General features: G+C 32.8%; 1 protein-coding gene across 3 annotated transcripts in view; it reads right to left on the bottom strand.

The window, feature by feature from the left end:
• Positions 1 to 201: 201 nt before the first annotated feature.
• RPGR (retinitis pigmentosa GTPase regulator) overlaps positions 202 to 23,037 on the bottom strand; it is an 87,167-nt gene continuing 64,331 nt past the window's right edge. For all 3 annotated transcript variants that reach the window (XM_051985037.1, XM_051985039.1, XM_051985038.1), the window contains exons 15-18: positions 15,912 to 16,097; positions 13,332 to 13,389; positions 10,089 to 10,177; positions 202 to 2,953 (exon numbers count right to left, since the gene is read on the bottom strand). In XM_051985037.1, coding sequence (XP_051840997.1) covers positions 2,726 to 2,953; positions 10,089 to 10,177; positions 13,332 to 13,389; positions 15,912 to 16,097 — 561 coding nt within the window. In that variant the 3' untranslated portion in view covers positions 202 to 2,725. The remainder of the gene's footprint in view (positions 2,954 to 10,088; positions 10,178 to 13,331; positions 13,390 to 15,911; positions 16,098 to 23,037) is intronic.

The following is a 23,037-nucleotide window of genomic DNA, read 5'->3' as shown; positions in this document are numbered from 1 at the left end:
TGATGTGAATAAGAGAAGCACAGGATGAGAGAAAGACATGCTATACAACTGCAGGAAATATCTACACCAATAAGGTCACTTAACTATCAAAATATTCAATCATGGAAAGTTTAGAATAATGTTACTAGAGAAGACCAATAAGAAGATATGATGTGAAGATCAGGAATTTTAGGCATAAAATCAGTCTTTAAACTTGAAAAGTATTAATAAATGCAAGCCCTTTTATTATTGAAATTAGTTGGTTTTGACAATTCTGTTGTATTAATTCTAACAATGATCTTTCTCATTCATTGAAAAAAAAATTGCAAAGACAAATTGGTTTCTCTCTAGAAGTTTGTATTCAAATGTCCCCTTTTCATCCAATTGGAACTTTTAAGTTATATTCAAAATGGTTCTAAAACCTCTATTAGCAGTCTAACGTAACCATCCATTTTTAATTGCCCTGTATTTTCCTTAAGATAGTTTCTTTCAGAGGTCAGCTACTCAACAAAATTCAAATTACGAACACAGTACAAGCATGCTTCATAATCTAAAGGGAGATAGTTTTGTTGGTGCTGTTACTATCAAATATCACCTCCTACAATGGAGGTACACCTTGGTTTTCATTATCCTCTACTACAAAGCACACTTGAGAAAGGTATTAATACATTTCTTCTGAAAAAGCAGTGTTATTTATTTACTTGATAACTATATGCCTTCTGACCTCTTTTACCAAAATCTTTTCTAAGCCCATTTTCCCTAGCCTCTTAATTATCCCTTTTCCTAATAAAGGGAAAGATTTTCAGCCAAAATCTCTAGCATTTCTTGGCACTCTAACCTTTTCTTGTATTGGAATCCTACTGTGTATATGGAATGGGAGAGAGGAAAAGGAGGCAAAGGTGGATATGAGAGTATGAGCAGGGGAAAGAGAAAGAGAGCAAGTGCATAGAAACACTTTTGTAATAGTAATGCTATATTTGCAACAACCAAGTCACCAGGAATTTCATTGATTTGCCATTAGTAAAATTGGAATTCTCCTCAAAGGTACACAGGACAATCACAAAATCATGTTACGGTAACCAAAGGTCTGTGGTGGGGAGGTACACAAGAACCAGCTCGGGTCTAAATAGCATCCCTTTGAAGGAACCGTTGAGCTATAGATCTTTATATTTAAGATATTATCATCTGAATGGGAATGGAAGGGGAAAAAAGACAGCCTGCTGCCTAGATCTTTTCTTCCTAAATAAAAAAGTTACACTGAACCTTACAATGTTTCCTTATAAAGGTAGGTGGTGTGATAGTGCCAACTAGTGGCTGATGTGGTATCACACAAGTGCCATGCCACTTTGTATGAGGTCTGCAAATAGCCGGAAAGGGATGGTACAAAAGTGTAATATATGCTAGTGGGTTCCCCTACTCAACCAAAGAAAGAATTGGAATTGGGGGGAAAAAGGAAGAGGGGGAAGGAAGAGAGAAAAGGAGATTTTTATTTTGATGAGTCCTAGAAATTATGGCTCTGAGGAACGCTTTGACCTTGGGAAAATACCTTTAAAATTACCTAACAATTTTGGTTATCTTCAAGTAAGCCTAAATTTGGGACAATGGGAGGTGTTCACTGCATCTCACTGGTGCTGTGTATATGACTTCAGCAAGAATTTAATAAAAAGAATATCCTTTCCACTGCTGTAGTGATAGTGACTTCAATATAAGTACAAACCATTATATAATTAAGGGGTTACATACAAAGTCTATATTGCATAGTCTTTATGCACATTGCATATGTATAACATACAGAGTCTATTGCATAGTCTTTCCTATAAAGGGCAATGATATAAGTAAAACTTTATTTTATAAGAAAGTACCTACATTATCATGGATATTCTTAGCATCTGTAACCTCAATGATTGATGCAGTTTGCCACGTGATTTATTTGGTCATGGTATCTACTGTTTATCTTAGAGAATGTCAAAATGATCAGATCTAATCTTGTTATGGTCTTGTTTGACTATCATAAAAGGGCAAACTTAAAAATTCAAAGTTAGGCTACTTGGTCTTATAAATAAATGGAAAAATTTCAAACCAATGGCTCAAAAAATGTAAATAACAAAACTACACTATTGTTATTCTACAAAAGTGGGCTATTTACATCAGCAGCTTTTTTTTTTTTTTGCTTTCATCAGCACTTACAAGTGACAATTTATAAAATAAGTGTTGTTAAACAAATTTCATTTTTGTCTTGATTTTTTTCAACTAATAGCTGCAAATGCCCCTCCAACTTTTATTCCTATTATCATTTCTAAGAATGTAACATACCAGAGATGATTTATTAAAATATTCCCACTGAAAAGTTTTTCTTATGTTTTTTAAACAATGCAAAAAGTTACAAATGGGTACACTGTCATGAGTTTTGGAATATTGTTTCAAAGAATCGTAGAGTAAAAATTGCTTAGTAAAAATTATTAAATGTCTGAATTCAGTTTTCACATAAAAAAATATATTTTTATTACAACACTGAACAATTAAGGCCACAACACTTTAGTAAGATTTTCAGAGTGTACTTCTTATACTAATATTATCAGTAGAAATAAATACCAATACCATGGTCACAATGTCCAAACCCCAAGAAAACAAAATTAGCTTACAGTACAAAGTTCATTATCAGCAACTTTCTTTCAGAAGTCATAATTTTTTTTTTCAAGTATAAATTGCAACATGTGCGTGGAGACCACAAACAATAAATATGTATTTATAGAATTGTACATGACTTTGACTTTCTCTCCTGATTAGATGATGAAGGTTCCATATGGTTCTGCCCTGTGTGGTTTTGGTTTTCATCCTTTCTCTCTTTCCTAACATTTGCTTGATCTCCTATTGGTCTTGCTTCTACAACTACGAGTGGCTCAGCCATAGGTTTTGCTTCCAGAATACTCTGCACTTTTTGACTTGACGTTGATTTCCTCTTAAAAAGAGAAACCTAAAAAGAAGGCAATTGAGAAAAGTCTTTGAAATAACTGATAGAACAAAAGATTTAGGCTTAATGACATACATGCACTAATATTTTTCCATTAGGTATTATAATTATTATATCATATATTTTTAGAGCACAAAGATTATGAGTGTACAATACCAGAAACATTCCTAGAACATGGAGCCTTGTTTATTTGTTTCTTCTTTTTATTTAAAAATATACAGTTCTACCTTAAACTAGTAAAATCAAGTCACAGAACCATGACTTAATCCCGTACTTTATCCAGTTCTGGAAATACCTGGAATTTTAGATTTAATTTCAGAATTAGCATCTTAAATATAAGACCCTCGGCTGGTGTTACTCTAGAAGTGGTGACTAAAATTCATTTAAGTTAGCTAAATGGTCTCTCTGGATTTCACTACATATTAGGCATCTGTGTTCTTTCAAGTTAAAAGGCCATATTCTTGGGAAAGAAGGAAGAGACACTAGAGTTGGGGTATTCTTGTCTTCTCTTCATAAAGGTAATGTCACTCAAAGATCCATCCTGATTAGTTCTCTTCTTTTCCCCAATACACCCTTAAAAAACTACCCCTTGACATTTTCTTACCTCATTCTGAATTTTAGAGTTCTTGATACTCTTTCTTTAGAGGGGCACAATATATTTTTGGATTTTTACTGCTTCATTTGCTCTTGTTTCTGGGATCTTTTATGACTGTTTTAAATTTACGGTGCTTAACAATCAACTTCTTTAGAATTTCCCCTTTTCCAAAATAGGAATTGAATCATTGACTTCAGACTACCTTTAAAGAGTTTTAGTCTATGGGAACCAATTAATATCTTCCCCAAATCCTTTAATATCTATTCTCTCCAATTCATGTCAGACAATGCTCCATTTTTTCTCTTTCACTGTTACAAATCTTAAATATGGTTCTAATAATTTCTATTTTAGCAATCAACCATCTACTCCTTTTTGGTGAAAATTAGGAATAGGAGAAAACATATCTGTGAATGTTTCTTCCACTTTCTGAAATATAAGATTATTAGTAAGAAAAGCCCCAAACTAACAGATCTTCTTTTAGTAAGAGAGAGTATTCTATCAGATGTCTAGGTAACTGAAGGCTTCCTTCTTTACTATTATATCATACCTTCACTTTGTCATCATGCTCCCCAGATGTAATCTCCTAGTTTTCTTGCATATTAGTAATATGGTTCTATAGCCCATTTCTCTCTTTTACCTATCTTATTCTTGCATAAGAAACTTTAAAAGTCCATATTCTAGCAATGTGCCCATTCCACAAAATCTCAATACCTATGAAGTATAAATTTTTTTTTCTTGATTTAGGGTTGTAAGTTCCTCTTATTTATTACCCATGCTTTCTACATTTATATACAGACATCAGAGATAATGCCTTCTTTCTTGGATTTAGAATGTCTAAGTTTTTCTATTCCTCTTCCTCTTCCTATATATAGCTATTCTCTATGGTATCTAATTTGGTGGATAGATACAGAAAGATTTCTTCCCACTTTTTCTCTTTTTTTTTGGATTAAATTTGCAAGATTTTAGGAAAAAAAGTGTATATAAACAACATATGCACACAGGTATGTATGCACATGCATGTATTACCAATCACTATTAGGCACTCTTCATCACTAACCAAGAGTTTAATCACATCTCTGTATTTTAAGCTATAGGCCAGAAATACAACACCTTTCTCACACACCGCCTGCTCACCACAGTATACCAAAAATGTTCTAACCAAGGTGACATTCAGAGGGTCAACTATGTCCTTCATTGTGCTGAATATATTTCTACTGATATTTTCTGACTGTTGTGTCACTATTGACTTGTACTGAACCTCAAGTCTTGAATTCACAGTCCATTAAAATGTCTTTTCCATTTGAATTATTGTGTAACATTGTCTTCCCTCATATAATCACATAACTTACTTTTTGAAACTAAGTTTTAGTACGGTATAGGATTTCACATTCACCACTATTTTATTCAAATTTATTATACTGAATCCAATTAATTGTTCTAAGCCTTGATCTAGCCAAGATCTTGTGAATTACATTCTTTCCTTTCAACTTCATGTCTTTTTCTAAATGTAATTATGTTACTTGTGCCTTAATTCTGCTATCTCAAAATACCTCATGTCTCCATTTATCCTCCAATTAACTTGCAGATATTTTGAGTGGTTTCAACATTAAGGAATCAGTGTTCTATAGTTGTGGGCTTTAGAAATTATATGTTAAGTACATATGTGAATAATTAGAATATCGGTACCTGTTTAACCTATATTAGATTATTTGCTGTCTAGGTGAGTGGGGAGGTGGAGAGGGAGGAAGAAAAATTTGGAAAATAATATTTTTCAAGGGTAAATGATGAAAACTATCTTTGCATGTATTTTGAAAAATAAAAAGCTATTATTAAAAATAATCAATTTAGTCAATGTTTAAATATAAATATAATATACAATCATAAAATAATTACTTATTTGATAATAAACAATCATGGCCTTATTACTTAATCCTAGAAACAGATCAAATGTTTCCATAACCAAAAATGTTAAAAATGTTAATTTAAGTGAGTTAGATGTGAGTTCTTTAAGTATATTGGGACACTGTAAAGGAGATACAACAATCTGAGCTTGAGGAAAAAAGAGACTCTCATTTTAGGCTGGGGATAGTTACTAATGATGTTAGAGTCAGAATTGTTAATAACTAAGATGGTTTTTTAGAAACAGTTTGATATGGAAGAGGAAAATGTTTTGAAAATATGGATAAATTATAACTAAGATGTTTAGTAGGTAGGAACAACCCACAAGTAGAGTCAAAACACATGGGATATAGGAACAAAACAATATTTCTAAAAAGCAGTGATTGGGAATACTTGAAAAGAAGTAGTACTGTATTTAAGGATGGCAACTGATCAGAGTTGACAGAAATTTCAACCAAAAGCCAGAGAAGGTGACCCTGAAGCTCAGATTAGCCCTGAAGGCTAATGGTAATTAGTAAAGCCTGAGATTAGGAAGTGATTGTTTGACTAATATGAATAATAGTAATCTAAAGCATTAGGACCAAGAGATAGAATCTATTTATACAATCAAAGCCTGAATTAGCTAGGGTTTTGGGTTTTTTTGTTGTAGTTTTTGTTTTCTGCTTTGTCACACTGTTGATTTTTTAAATCTGCTAAAATTAAATGGCAAGTTATTATAGGGGACAAATGGAAGGGAATGTTTACTACTCTGAACTTATGCTAAACTAAGTAAAATAAAACTGGTTATATGGACTTACAAGATGGGAAAAATATATTTCTGGAGAAAATGAGACTCTCAGAAAAGCAAGGGGCATGGTTCTTGGTGAATTAATTTTACTCCTCTATACCTTATGGCTGTGTTAATAAAAGGTTAATCCTAGATCAACGGGAAATAAATGATTTCTTAATCAACTGACGTTGCTACACCCTGTTTTTGCTGTAAAGGTCTAGAGTTTAAGAAATGAATCTTAAAAAAAAAAGTTTTCTGTGTAATTAAATTACTCACTAAAGCATAACATCCAGATGATAGTGTTTTCTCAAGAGCTAACAACATTCAGATCCAAATAAATTGTACCTATTAATCTTCAGGCAAAAAAATCTGGTGATACCTATGTCCAGTCACAGAGTAAATGTCCTCTGATGCCCATTAAAAACCAAGGTACTAACATAGCCTTTTCAACAATATTTATGAAGGAAGGCAGAGTTCTTTCAGAGTCAGAGCAAAAGTAAACATACTGTAACGTCCAGAAATGATCAAGGCAACTTAACAGTGAATTTTGGTATTTTGAAGAAGCATCTAAAAATGTAAAATACTTAAAAAAATAACATTATTAAATCTAAAACCCCAGGCACAGAGCATTTGTTTTTGATTTTACAAAATCACAAGGCCAATGTAAAGCCTGTTTCCCTAATTTTTTCCCTGTTTTGTCTGACTCTAACAGGGTTGTGAGTAGGTCATTCATTATAGAGGTAAAAATGCCATGCCTAAACCATGAAAATTATCTTTAACGCTTAGCCAGTTCTTTCTTTTCTTAAATCCAAAAACAAAGTGAAATTATTTTTAACACCATTAATGACCAACTCATTTTCCTTATTTTATTTTTTTGCTCCCTTTCTGTGAGTGCTTGTCTGCCATTAGCATCACAGAAATTCCTTTTTACCTCTTGTGAAACATAATTTGGGCTAGTCTGCAACTTAGGTAACGCTTAAGTCCAAACTCCTTAGCATGACATTCAAGATCTCTACAGAATATATTAATAATCTGACTCTAATCTACCTTTTTAAACTTTCTATCTCATTTCTTCCTACCACAGACTTTGATCAGATTTGTGTACTAGTCCCTAAAAGTGATTTTCTTTTTCCCATCTAATGCTATTACCACCGCCTGAAATATCATTACTTGTCCCCTCTATTTAATTAAATCCTAAATAATTTTTAAGGCCCTAATGAATTCTCATCATCCTCTATGATGTTTTCCCTGAGGACTTCATTTGAAAGTAAATCCTTTCTCCCTCTAATTAACATCTACTTATCTAAGTTACTCATTTGGCACACATCCTTTCCCCTCCTGTTTAGATACATCTTGTTTTGCTAAACACACTTTTAAACTTCTTGATCTAATAATCATGTCCTGTAATACTTTGTATTTCCCCATACTGCCTAATATCATATCATATCTAACACATGTGTATCAGTGCACGTGGCAGGCACTCATTTTTGAAGTGATCGATTTGGTATTGGAACCAAATAGTAAAAGACGTTAGGAGTCAAGGGACTTATACTTTTTCCTTTTTGCTGGCACTGATTAAAATGGGTGGCCTTAAATGGTTATTTAATTAATTTCCTTATATTTCAGATTTCACTGAAAAATGAAAATATTATCTTCAACTATACTCAACTTCAGAGCAATGTTGTATGGATCATGAAAAGTGGAGTTAGTAGTTCTTCTAGTTAATGGACACATATAAGAAACTATCATGGATGGAAATTCTAAGAAATTTTTACAACTTGGTCAAAAATTCTGATTATAAAATATTTTCATTTTGTCAGATTAAAGAACTAAATACTTTGACATTTTAAAATCTGTAATTTTATGGGTATGGTTAGTTTTATGACCTTGGATAAATCACAATTTTTCTAAGCCTAAGTTTTATCATCTTAAAAATAAAGAATAAGATGGCCTCTGATGTTCCTTCCTATTTTAAATCCATAAAACTATAGTTCCATTGCTTTTTTCCCCAATATATTTTAAAGTACATGTTTTCCCAATTACATAAGATTTATTTAATATCACTTTTAAAAACTGAACTTCAAATTCTATCCTTCCCTACCATCTTTCTCTCTTCCTTAAGAAGGCAATTTGATAATAAGTGTGAAGTCATGCAAAACATACTTCCATATCAGCCATGTTGCAAAAGAAAACATGGACTAAAAAAGGAGAAAAATAAAGTAAAAAAAAGTATGCTTTAATCTACATATAGAAATCATGTGCTTTTCCATTGTTCATGAGCACCCCTTCTACTAATGTATACTGAAACTCTTCTATAACTTATACTGTAAATGTTATTTTATATTTTGGAGTCAGGAATCCATATATAGTCATATATAAATATTAAAAATAAATAGTAATATTAATTCTGTGAATCACAGAACTAGTTCAATCTCTCATTTTATAGATGGAGTAAAGCCCAAAGAGATGAACCAACTTGTCTCAGATGATGAAACTATGGAACCATGAGAGCTACATAAGAATGTGTATGGAAAGGAGACTAGTTTATCTATATTTAGACTTAATCCACAAATGTCTTTTCCACTACACTAGGAACTATGGCAAAATAATTCATGGAACACTTCTAAAAAGTTTTATTTGACAAATAACTCACTTATCTCCAATCAAGACCAACATCCCACTGCAGAGATTTAAATATTTTTTCCAAAGTTTGCCTTCCTGTTTACTCAGGTCTTTCCCTTTTTCTCCTTTATTTTTCAAGTATCTTCTCCCCTCACACTTTTTCTATTTTATGTATTTTTCTATTTTTAATGCTTATGGTTATTTTTAATTTTCTTAAGAGTTCAGCTCATAACACAATTCAAACATTTTCATACTGATTCTATATCAAGGGAAATCTGTTCAGTTTTCTTCACCTGTATTTAATATCCTACAACACAAAACACTGATACATAATCAAAAAAGCAGTATATTTAGCTAAAAAAAATTTCTATAAAATGTGACAATTGATAGTCCACTTCAGTAGTTGTTGTCTAAAATATTCAATCTTTTTGATAGGAAATAGTCTAGAATGTAATTCCTAAATAAATGCATATAGATGTTCATGTAATCCTTGAAAGCATGGTCTCAATTTGAGTTCTACAACTGACCTATAGGCAAAATAAGCCTGTCCCTACTGCCCCTATTGCCTCAATAGCATGGACTCGATGTACCTCAATACTCTGGGACAATTACTTTTGTATTTACCTCTTCTTTCATGCCCCTCTTGGCTCCTCCTTTTCTAGTGACTATATTAAGGACTTTAGTATACAGCTTTAGAACAGAGGCAATCATTTTTCATTCTTAACTTTGATTTGCAATAATCTTTTTATTAAATAACAATACTGATACAGTATAGGAGAATAGGAGAATAAATAAACTTTGTGATCGTTTTATCAAAATACTAAGGAGAAAAGATGCTATATTAATCTAATAAGAGGCCTGGAACAGTTATTTGCCTTCTCACTCAGGAAAGAGAACAAAGCTGAAAAGATTAAGTTTCTGGAACCTTTTATATATGTGCTCTAGTCTAGCTCACAAGCCAAGAGAAAAATCTCCTTTCAATATTGTATAATAAACAAACTAAAAACAGCCCCAGAATATCTGTGAAAACTTTGCATTTTGCATGGGGAATAGGTACAGGACTGGGCTCTGTCTGTACATTACCATAAAGAGGGGAAAGAGGCTTCATTTTCCATATCTAGCTCTTTAGGCCATAAAACATATCAAAGGAATGAAAATAACTGAGTTAAAAAAAAAAAAAAAAAAAAACAACCCCAGAAGAATTAAATCAGTACTCATTTATCTGCAACAAGAGAGAAATTAATTTTACTTACCGTTCGTGATTTTTTAAGAAGTCTATTTGGTGCTACTATAAAATATTCCTGGACTTCTGAATTGCGTGGCATCCGTTCATTTGTATTTCCTAAAACAGAATTACATTTTTAGAAATAGATTTTCAATTACAAGAAAAAGTAAGAACTTATTTGAAAACAACAAGATCTGAATTCAAGATAATAGATTTAGGAAACTTCTAATAATATTTGGCACTGATGAGAACACAGATGGAAAATTGTGCTCAACTTTGGAACACCACATATAAATGACATTTAACAAACTTGAGAGTATCTGAGGAAAAGTTACTATTGTCTTTTCAGTTGTGTCCAATTCTTTGTGACCCTGTTGGGGTTTTCTTGTCAAAGATACTGGAATAGTTTGTCATTTTCTTCTCCAGCTCATTTAACAGATAGGAAACTGAAGCAAAGAGGAAGCACTAGAGCCACCTAGTGCTTAAGGCAATATTTAAACACTTCTTGACACCATATCTAGTGTTCTAGAACTATGGAAATGTACTGCAGCAAAATAGTGCCAGAGAATCGCAAATCACACTTTTAGGGGCTAATTTGCAAGATTTGAAGAAATTTTGGCTAGAGACAAAATGATATTGGTACAGCAGAGAGAATACTGAAATGTAGTGTCTGAATACCTAGGTAGGCATTCTGGCTATGCCACAATCCCTGTGTCAACTTGAATAACTTATTTAACTCCTCTAAGTTTCAGTTTCTTTATGTCTGTAAAGTGGCTACATGTGACCCCATGGATCCTGACATCTTTAGTTCCCCAACATCAAGAGATAGCTTTTGCCCCTCCTTCTCTCTGAGGTCCTAAGACCTCCATCATTGGGGCTCTTTCCTCTCAGACTCTCTTGAATCTAATTACCTTTTGTTTGGGACAGGTAGGTGGTACACTGGATCACCATCACTAGACCTGGCATCAGGAAGATCTAAATTCAAATCTCGTCTCAGAAACTTACTAGCTGTGTGACCCTGAGCCATTCACTTAACCCTGTTTGCTTCTGTTTCCTCATCTGTAAAATGAGCTAAAGAAGGAAACAGCAAACTATTCTAGTATCTTTGTCAAGAAAACTCCAAATAGGGTCATGAAAAGTCAGAAATGACTGAAACAACTTTTTATGTTTAATCTCTTTATATTTATTGTTATACGCTTTTATACAATCTTGTTGTCCTCTCCCCCCACCTCTGATCCTTCCTACATCTTGCACCTTTAGACTTGTTCCTTGCAAGTAGTGTTTCATTTACTGTATTTATAACTCCCAAACCCAGCAGAGAGACTGATAGATAACAGATAAAAATTATGTATTCTTTGACTGATGGATCTTGGGTGATAGTCTATCTTCCTTCATATAGGTGACATATAGAAAAGATAACATTAATTATATTTAGTTGCAAAGGATAGAGCAAAAGTTATGGGGAGATTCAGTTTAAAAGAAAATATTCTAACATTTAGATTTAAGAATAAAACTGGGTGCCTTGTGAAGGAGTAAGCTCCAAGTTACTTTAAATGATCAAGAGGAAAAAAGCAGAAAATTGTAAGGGATTCCTGTGTAATATGAAAAACTGGACCTCTAATTCTTTGCTAAATTTAAAACTATGATTCATGTTTAATAACAGCAGAATACCAACCAAAATTTGCTACAGGAGCAAATGTTAAATATAAACCAAAACATCAGAAAGTATGTCCTTTATGAACCAACTGTTTGCACTTTCAAGAGAAACAGATTACAGGTGTATTTATACTTAAACTAATAGTGAACTGGGTGGAGCCTATCTGGATATTTTGATTGTACTTATGATTTGTTGCTTCAATTTCTTTTAATTCAAAACATTAAATAAAGTGCATTTTTGAATGATTTTTCCAATTCCCTTAGATAGATGCTGAGAAAGTCACATTAATAAATGAATTAAGAAAGAAGCAAAGTAATAAAGGATGAAAAAAGTACAGCACAATTCTGAAAAAATAATGTCAGAAGTATCAAAGCTTAGAAAGAGCTGAGATAGTTTTTTTTAAGTTAGGAGAGAGGGAAGGAAGAGACTCAAAGAAGGGATAAGACAATTTCTGATAAGTGAGACATAGACAGCATGACCATGATGAATGAAGGAGAAAAAGCAGACATTATGAATCCTTATTTTCTCTGCCAAGGAGAACAACTTTTGAAATAGTAGAAGAGATAGAACAATCTGGTTAGTCACCCAAAAGCTAAGATGCAAGATAGGAAGGGTGACAGTAAGAAAACAAACAAAAAACCAAAACTAATGCAATTTAAGTGACCACTAGGTCTTCAAAGCTAGGGAGAGGTTCATCATTCTGTCTTGGCCAAGCCATAAATAAGTACTAGCATCAGCTGAGAACATCAGATATCAGGGAGGTTAACTAAAGACTGTACAGAAGAATGTGAAGTAGATGGATAGCAAAAAGAAAAGATATGTGGGGGGGAGAAGGGGAGAGGGGAAGAGATACACAAAAGCTGTCTTTCAAACAGTTAAAGTGACATCATATGACCAAAGAACTGACACATTCTGGGAACTGGCTCCACAGAGCAGAATTAGGGGTAACTGATATAAATTGAAAGAATCTGATTTAGACAATGAAAAGAAAAAGCATATCAGCAAATAAGACTGTATCAAAGTGGAGTGGGTTACTTTGAGAGGAAGCAGGAGACTTTTAAAAAAGTCTAAATGACTATTTATTGAATATCCTATAGAAGAACCCTTATTTACCCCTCTCTCCTCTCCACTCTACCTCATCCCCAGTAAAGGAAATCAATTTAGCATTAGCATTACTGTCTTTGTCCCAGACAGAAACTAATTTTTACTGGGTGAATGAAAAAATATTATTTACAAGGCTGTATTCAAAAGCTAAAAGTGGAGATATAGGGTCACCCATAAATAATGAAGCTTGGATTTTTAAATGGATATATTTAATAATAATAATAATAATAAAGTTAGCATTTATAAAGCTTTTTCTTCACAACAACCTTGTGAAATAAATGTGTAACAAAGTATTACTGCCATGAATTCTATCACTGAGTTTGGGCAAGTCACTGAATTCAGTGAACCTCATTTTTTTTCATTTGTGAATTTTGACTTGTTACATTTCTAATGTGAGGAGGTAAATGTGAAAAATATAAAGTCCTGCTACAACTGCAATATATGCCACCACACACTTCTATTATAGAGTCCAAGTTTTTTAGTTTAATTTTTAAAAGCAAAAATGTTTACCTTTCTGACTTTCATTGCATTCCAGAATGGCTGGTTCAGCTTGCTCAAGTTTTTCTTCCTACAAGTGAAAATAAAATCATAAAATCATATATCTGCTATGTTTCAAAAACCATATTTATCATTTGCTATTACTATAATTTTATCATTATTTCATGTTTAGAAACACATTTTTGTTTTGTTTTGGCAGAGATCCTTGAATATGATTGAGGTGCATTATCCAGAGGTGTGTAGATTTAAAGTTGGAAGGGATCTTAGAAGACCATCTAGTCCAATTCCCTCAACTAAAGCCCTGAAAAGTGAAGTGATTTACTCAGGTCACTCAAGTAGTGTTAGGCAGAACTGAGAATCAAAGATATGTATATTCAGAACCCAAATCCACTGCTTTTCTCACTGTGTCACAAAAAACATCTCTTACCATATTATAAGCCAAATAGTATTAACTACTATTGATATTTCACAATCTTCATATATCTTGTGACTAAAGAAATTAAGAAAAATTAAAGGACTTACAAGTTCTAAGAAAAGCTGTCTTTTGGCATGAGTTGGTTAAGTATTAGTTCTGATAAATAGAATTTTCCATTACAACAAAAACAAAGATTATTATGAATTTAATGATTACAGAATCAAAAAACATTATAGGTAGAAGACTGAACTGAAGATAATTAGATAACTGAAGATTACATCAATCTCCTAATTTTACCAATGAAAAAACTAAGGCCCAGACACACAAGTTAACTCCCCAAATGGTACACAGCTAATTAGCATTAATGAGGGACTTGATTCTTTATCTTCTGATCCACTGGGCCATGCTGGATAGTATTGGGACACAAGATATCAAGCAAAACAAGTATTACAATTATTTATTAGATTAATTTGATGAGGAGGATTATTTAGTTGTGGGGAAAAAAACTGACAGGCACAATTTTAGACTCTGATTCAGCACTGCAAAGTTCAAGAATAGTATAAAACCTGGAAAATAGCCCAGAGAAATTATTGTTGATGATAATGATGGCCTTGAATTTATAAAGCACTTTCCTCACCACATCCCTTTGAAATTATTTAGTTTAAATATTGTCACCATCTTATATCTTATAAATAAGTACTTAGAAAGATGACAAACTTAATACAAAAAAAAAAAAAAAGGGAAACAGCAGGATTGGCATTAGAATTAAGGTCTTCTGTTCTCTCCTCCACTAAAATCTATTTGCAGAAGAGTACTTTATATAGTTATTCAAGTAGGGAGGTAATTAAGTTCTTTCAGGAATAATTTTATTAATAATCAGTAGCATCTATTTAAAACCTGCAATAAGCATCATATGTAATGGGGACAAACTGCAACCACTCCCAATAAGATCAGGAGTGAAACAAGGTTGCCCATTATCACCGTTACTATTTAATATTGTATTAGAAAGGCTAGCTTTGGCAATAAGAGTTGAGAAAGAGATTAAAGGAATAAGAATAGGTAATGAGGAAACCAAATTATCACTCTTTGCTGATGATATGATGTTATACTCAAAAGAACACCAGAGATTCTACTAAAAAGTTATTAGGAATAATTTTATTTTACATAGATCTACCTCTAATTGTGCAATTTCAAGTTTCAGCAAGGCCTTAAGAGAGGTGTTTGGGGAATCAGGCATATTTTTCAGTATCCTTGAAAACAGATAACACTAGTAGATCCTTAAAATGTAAGGCTAGCCCTTCCCTGAATATGAATAGACATTTACCTTTAGGAAGAAACAATTTTATCCCCATGAGGTTGAGAAAGGGCTTACAAAAACAGGCATAAAGCCCACAGGTCTTGTCTTGCTCACAATATTGAGTCTAGCTCTTATATGATTCTCTCTTATGATAATCATGATCCAAGTAGATATTCTAGCTACAAAGAATGGTTTATCATTAGTAATAAACAACTGTTGATGGTTTTTTTGGTCAAGAAACCAACCTATAAACAAAGAAAAAGACAGACTCCCAAATCCTGTGTAATTCCCTTCTGCCCCTATGTTGGAATGGTGAAGTGTGAGGGGGGCAAAGGATACCAAATAAATAAATAAATAAATAAATAAATAAATAACAATTACATAGTTTTTGGAATATCTATAAATGTTAATTTAAATGCTTATATTAAAGTGAGATTTTTGACCAGTAAGAGATTGACAAGTGAGGATCAACTGAAGTTAACCAAAGATGAAGGGATTATTCAAGGTGAAATAATAGCTATCTTCAAATACTTGAAGTGCTGCCACATAAAAGAGAAATTAACTTTTCCTGCCTGGCACTAGAGGAGAAAGCTCAGGTCAATGGCTAGAAGGTTCACAGAGGCAAATCTGGAGTCCTTAGGCTGGGATTTATCTCTGGATTTTTTTTTTTTAAAGCAGATGGTTTAGAAACATTTAAAAAACACCACCACAACAACACTTTATAGAGAAAAACTATTTTCCTTTGTTACAAGAGTAGCCAGTTAAGAACAAGTTGTGTTATTAGAGTGATATTCACAATTATCTAAAAGTGAAACCCCCCAAAATTTCTTTTATAGCCAAACTACAACAAAGGGATTAGTAACGTGTTCTTACAAAATACCTTTTCAAAGATTTCAGCTACAGGGTCATTGGCTCCTTCTGTGTATGCTTCGTTGTGGTTCTCTGATTTGACATCCTCTTCCTTTGGCATTTCTTTACTTTCTTCATCTGTAGATTCATTATTAGCTTCCATGCCTTTGTCATCTGTTTCTTGTGTTGTGCTTTCTTCATATGACTCCTTTTGATCCTGTGACAAAAATAAATACTCAGAGAAAATTTTCAGTCTTTTCTTTTAAAAAAGAATTTTTTTGCATTATTTGTCCTAGGTGATTTCTACTATCCATCAATACTTTCTATTACATTTATTCTACTACTAAAGTCATAGAAAATAAAATGTCACACAATTCTCACAGGACATTAACTTACCTCGTGTATGAAAGCAAAATGCTGTGTTTAAAAATTTTCCCTAGGATTCCTTAATTTGTGTCCATATAGGCAAAATGAAAGAAATAAAGCACTTAAATATGTCACAAATTCTTTTAAAAATATCTTTAAAAATAAAACTTCAAAGACTTTGTTAGTGTTTGCCATATGACAATCAGATTCTCTCTGCATTAAATATACTTTTCTCCTTAGAAATGTCAAGTACTAATAGGCTGATATCAATAAAGAAGTGAGCACAGAAACACATTTTAAAAGATTTACCTTTGGTCATTTAAATCAGCATCAAAGTCAAGAGAGAGAACTGGAATATTTGATTGGTGAACTATTTCTTAATTACCCTCCTCAAAATCTCTTAATTAGAAATAATAATAGTTCTTTTAAAAAATCAACCTTAAACTATGATTCTGTTTTCCTTTGAAGTCCATTCTTTGGTTAGGACTTAGTATTATCAAGTAAAAGATGAATTTTACTTTTTTTCTAACACTTCAAATTATGTATAGAAAGTATAGAAGTAATAAATTTGTGGGTTTAGATATTATCTAATCATAATTTTTTCCCCTTAAAGTCCACATATATAATATTTGGTTCATTATTTTTTCCTGTAAAAAATAACATTTTTTGTTGTCAAGCTTCCCAGCAATTCTTGGTTAACAGATTAAGTTACAGATGTTGGCTTGCTTTAAAAGTCTACCAACACAAAGCATTCAATGGATAATTTGAAATTTATATTAAAATAGGCCAAGATCATATAAACTTGTTTGGCCCATTCAAAATCCCTACATCCCTCTGAGGTGAGCCACCATATAGTCAAATCTCCCCTACTTTTTAATTAGTTCTTAAAAAAAAAAAAAAGCTAAACCCAAGGATTTACACTTACTCATATTAAATCCATATTCATAATTAGCAAAAGTATTATGAATAAAAGAAGTCTAAGAATACCTATGACATTGTACTAAAGACCTCATTTCTGGATGATATTAATCTATTAACCAACTATAATATGCAGACTTTTTCCATCATTTCCCCAAAGTTAGGCAGACATCAAATTACCTAGTCTTCTAGCACAGTCTAGTATTTTGTTTGAAAAACAATAAATGTTTTAATTCTCTTTTGTAATAGGTGACTAAGTTCACTCCATAATATTCATTTAATGTGCCTTCATAACACAACCATCCAGCAAGTGAATGAAAATCTTTAATGAAAGGAAATCTATAAACTCCTAAGGCTACTGATTTTAAGTATTGATACCTGGTAGATTTTTCTTACTCTGCCTCTTCAATCCATTCCCTCACGTAAGTTCTGATCTTTAGGATTTAGTGTAACAAATCTAATCCTTTATTCACACCCAAGATCTGCAAATTCTTGAAAAGGCTTTCATGGCCCTTCCCTATCTTCCCTTTTCTAGGTCAAGCGGCCCTAATTCTTTCACCTGATTTTCATGTTGAATGATTTATAGGCCCATTTTCTTTTCTCATCAGATTGCCTTTGGTATGTATCTGTAGGTACCACATTTCGGAAAGAGCATTGATAAATTGGAAAGTAGAATTACTGACTTGGATCTGACCCACTGAGTGAAATCAGCAAAATCAAGATCTGCATAAACATACCTCAAGCCTAAAGTCCAGTAACAAAATGATTTCATCACTGTTATACTTGTTACCTCTTCAATAAATCGCTTTGAGCCCTACTATCTTGGTCTATCAATCCCTCCATTACAGTTCTTTAGCAAGGATGATCTTGGTGTCCCAATGTCCCCTTATAAATCTAGTCTGAAGGCCATGGCAGCCCCCTATCACTTGATGAATTAATTTTGATTTATCTGAGAAACAACAACAGGAAAGGGGATGGCACTCTCTGCCTTTGGCCTTCTCCCTCCTAAGAGTTTCTTCTCTGCTCACCCTACCCATGTAGTAGTTTTCCTTTTCCTCTTCCATAGGAATGAGGAAAGGGGCAAGTTCTCCAGTAGGTTAAGGAACTTCCTACCTGAAAACATACATTGGCTTTCAAATTCCAAATTACAACAGAATGAGAAATTTTTGTCAAATGTTTTACAAAAAAACCTAGGCCAAGGAACTTCCTACCTGAAATGCTTTCAAATTCCAATTAAATGAGAAATTTTTGTCAAATGCTTTAAAAAAAATCTAGGCCAAAATATACCTTAGAGGAAAACAACTTGATCTAGTCTAGTAATCCTAGCAAAAAAAAATTTTTTTTGATATGACTTGTTCTTAATAAATTCACCCTAGTTCATTGTGATTATCTTTTCTAAATAGGCATCAGCCATCTCTTTAAGTACTTACAATTTTCCAAAGAACTACAGGCCAAAGAATTCACTGACCTACAGGTTTATAGAGTGCATTCTACTCCCACCTTTTTAGATTTTTTTTCTCTTCCCAAGTCCAACTGTACCCCTTCAGTTCTCCATGCTTTCAAATATAATTGATAGGATTCCCTCCCCTAAAAAAGCAATCATATCTATCTTACTAGTTGTTTTGGTAACCTGATCTAAATTAATGAAGGCCAGAACTCTTATCTTGAATCCCAACTCTCTATTAGACATTTAAAATCGCTTTACAGACTAAAGATCATTCTCCTTAGCCAAAAAAAAAAAAAAATAAATTTTTTTTTTAAAATAGCATCAAACCAGCCTCTGCCTCTCATTCTCTCTCCACTGGTACTGTTTTTCTTAATATATTCAAATTTCTTTCCTGATAACTTTTCAAGAGCTCATGAGGTTATTTTCCATAAAGAATTTTAGTTTATGGGGTTCTATTTAAGATTTCTTTGAAATAAAAGTTGGCAATTATTATAGCACTTTAAAGTATGCACTTTTTATTCATCATTTTATTAGACTCAAAAAACCGATGAGATACAATTATACTCATTTTACATATAAATAAACTGAGTGGGAGTTAAGTGACAATCCTGATTGTATAGCTCCGATTGTAATCATCTGAAGCAGGATTCAAGTCCAGGTCTTTGTGAGTCTAAGTCTTATGTATTATTTGCATTATGCCATGTGGCTTCGTCTAAATGTAGGGCATATATCAAAGTACATCCAATTTTCTTTTCCTTCCCTGTCATAAATTCTAAGATAAGAATTGTTTCTTTCCTTCCTCAAATTTCCCATTACTTCTCCTTCAGCTACTAGTTCTTGGCAATGATTTGTTTCAAAATAGCAATTTTCCTCATTGTTTTCACATTTTAAAGAACAAAACTATTAAAAGCAATTTATGCTTTTTCCTGTCTTAGATTTTGTTTGTTGTATCACCATATGACGGTGCACAAGTCAAGTTTTAAAGGTAGATTCTTTGTCACCAGCTGTTTACTCTAAAAGTAAGAAGTAAGAGAACAACAAAATGAGGATCCCAGCACTGGTTGGATATGCTCAGTGCTCTGTGCAACAAGTATCAAGTTAATAAGAGTTTGTCTAATACTAAGCTATTATCATTCAATGGGAGCAACAGTTTAGTATCTGGCTTCAGACACTTACCAGCTATGTGACCCTAGGCAAGTCACTTAACCTCCATCTCTCCTCATAACAACAGCAGCACCTATTTCTCAGGATTGTTATGAAATTCAAATAAGATATTTATAAAGCACTTTGGGACAGTGCCTGAAACATAATAAACACTATATTTTTAATCTTTCACAAGATTATTTAGAGTAATAAATAATGAAATAAATATAAAGGTTTTTATGATATACATTCAATTCTTATACCAAATATATATTACATAATTTATATTTTAATGATTATTGATAATAAAAGCATCTACTTGATAGTTAATGTAGTTTTGATAACTTTTAATTCATTTACTCTTTTCCCTCTGTGAGCCAGAGTCCTCATATCATTTTTGTTACATATTCTTTACTATTCTCTTGTTATTTTTCTTTATATGAAAAATCTCTCCAACTCATCTTCTTTCTCTTTTCGGATTTTTTGATTACTCTTATCATAATTTAGTAATGGAATTAGTTAGAAATATTTCCTCTTAAATAATTGTGTGTGTGTGTGTGTTAATAAGTTATAGTCTTCAAAGTTTAAGATTTTTTTCCAAATTCTCCAGATTTTTACGTTTTTCTCAACATGCTTGAATTGTGATCTAAAATTTGGCTCATTATCCTTATTTTGCTCCTCTTTTCTTTCTCAAATTCTACAAAAACCCTATTTTACATATTAAAAATCACTTGGTGAGAGTGTCCTGAGAAACTGAATGATAATCATACTACTTCTACTACTTCCTCCAAACCTATCAATAGTAGGAAATGAAAATAAGAACCTTCTAAGCCAATGAAACAATTTAACTGGCCACAATCTTTTGCCTTTCCAATTCTTCCTTTGTCTTGAAACCTCAAACCCTGTTATTCAACCTCACGAGGCTCTCCAATTCCTCTATTCATCATTTCTTTTTCAAGTCATCACTCCTGCATTAGTTACTCTGTCCTTCCTTCTCCTTCATGATCCTATGGTGAACATTAACACTCTCTTCTCTCTAGTCCCTTATTCTCCTTAATTTATATCCCAGTCTTGCCCTCTCAAGCCTTATTAGCTACAGATTACTCCCACTCTCTTGCTGCCTTTGCTCCTACTCAGATGCTTCTGAATGAAGTCTGAGAAAATCATGAGAAATCATGCTAACTTGATTCACTACAAAATTTACATTACATAACCTCCATTAGAGCCTCACTGCTTCAAAGAAATCTTTTTTATCTAACTAGTCCACACACTAGTGTTTTTTACACCACGTTGCTTTATAGTTTACTTTGAGAACAACTGTCAAGAGTTCCCTTTTCTCTCTTCATCTTTTATCACCCAGATACCATCTGCCACTATCTCTCCTCCTTAATCATGTTTCACAAAAGCCCTTCTTGGCAAGACTAACCACTCTACAAGCAAAAGTGATCCCATTTCATTCCATCTTTTTTGATAAATTCCCTCTCCTCTCATGGATCTCTCCCTTTCTCCTGGCTTCTTTCTTATGCCAACAAACAAGCCCACTGTCTCCCTCATCCTACCAAAGTATTCATTTGATCCATCCCCATTCCCTATTGGCTATTGTCCCCCCTTCTAAAGTGCTAAACTTCTTGAAAAGGCCATAGATAATAGATACCTCCCACTCTTAACTCTCTGCAGTGTGGCTTTCAACCTCATAACTGAATGAAAATTACTCTCTCCTCAATGATTTCTTAAATGTGAAATCTAATGTCCTTTCTTAATAGTCATCCTTTATTTCTCTACTGCTTCTGACACTGCCAATAACTTTCTTTAATATACTCAAGAAAAGAGTATTTCCATGATTTTTTTAAACCTGTTTCTCCTGATCTCTGCTCAGTCTCTAATATTCTTTGTCCAGGTCCCACCTGATTAACAACAAATTATCCCAGGCCTGGGTCCTCTTCTTTTGTATCTCTGTACCATTTTATTTATTATTTTTATTATTAATTTTTTTAATTTTTATTATTAAATAGTTTTATTATTAGTTCCCATAGATTCAATTACTATCTCTATGCTGATGATTCCCAGATCTATACATATTCTCTCTTCTAACCTCTCTTCTAACCTCATCTTCAATTCCTTATTGGATACCTCAAACAGATTGGTTGATAAGACATCTTAAATTAACTTTTCTCTCTTCCCATTCTGAACTCTCCCATTACCGTCAAGGGCACCAGCATCCCACCAGTCACTACGTTTACAACTTTTCAGTTCCCATATGCAATTTATTACTAATTCCTGTTTATTTTTCTAACATGTTGCACACATCATCTTTTCTTCACCAACAATGCCACTACTTTGGTTCAGGGCCCCAAAGTCTAATTTACTTTGTATATAGCTTACTTGTACTGTTATTACTGGTTTCCCATGCAGAGCATGAGCTCCTTGAGAGCAGACAATATTTTTTGCTTCTTTTTGTATTACCTAGTACTTAATACAGGAGGAAGTAAGAAATTGCATACTGATTGTTTTTACCTGGCAAGTTGAGAGAGGAAAGAATAAAAGAGCTATGGATAGTAGAGAAGGGAGGCTGAAGGGGAAATGCCAATAAAATGAAGATTAGTATCAGGGAAATAATTATTAATGCTATTTTTTAAAAATCGCTTTACTAAATGATAAGACAATACAATTTTGCCTGAAGAATCATAACATGGTAGGATTAAAAGAAACATTAGAAATAATCTATTCCAACTCCATTTTACAAAACAGAAAAATGAAGCTAAGACAAATTAAGTGACCTGTATTAGTTGCAGGTTGAATCAAAGTTGAGCCTATATTCCAGACTCAGTGATTCTCCTACAATTCTGCTCATACAAATACTCATTATTTAGTTTGTAGTTATTCTGGTGGAAAAAAACCAAAGCTAGTGTAGATTTACTTCTCTCAGGTTAATGATGAGCTCTATTCAGTTACACATTCATCTAGTGGCTTTCCTTTTATAAAAGAGTTTCAACTTATCATTCATCTTATTCAGTAATTATGGAATGTAACACTTTTTAAAACTACCACTTAATCTGGTTACTCAATATTCGATGTTTTGTTACATGCAAAGTAGAGATAAAATATAAACTGGTCTAGTTATAGAATTCCTTGTACAGGTTTTTATACACAGTCAAATTTTCTCATTTTGTTTCTGGGAATTTCACCTTGCTTTGCCCTTAATCCTTCTAACATATTGTTATCCATATATCCTAATTTTTAAAGATTCGTGCACAGAAAGCATAATACAAAAGTTCACAGGAAG

The sequence above is a fragment of the Antechinus flavipes genome, chromosome 3 (genome assembly GCF_016432865.1).
Source record: "Antechinus flavipes isolate AdamAnt ecotype Samford, QLD, Australia chromosome 3, AdamAnt_v2, whole genome shotgun sequence".
In the NCBI taxonomy this organism is placed as follows: Eukaryota; Metazoa; Chordata; class Mammalia; order Dasyuromorphia; family Dasyuridae; genus Antechinus; species Antechinus flavipes.
Note: the sequence above shows the minus strand (reverse complement) of the source record. Positions and strands in the feature narration are given on the sequence as shown.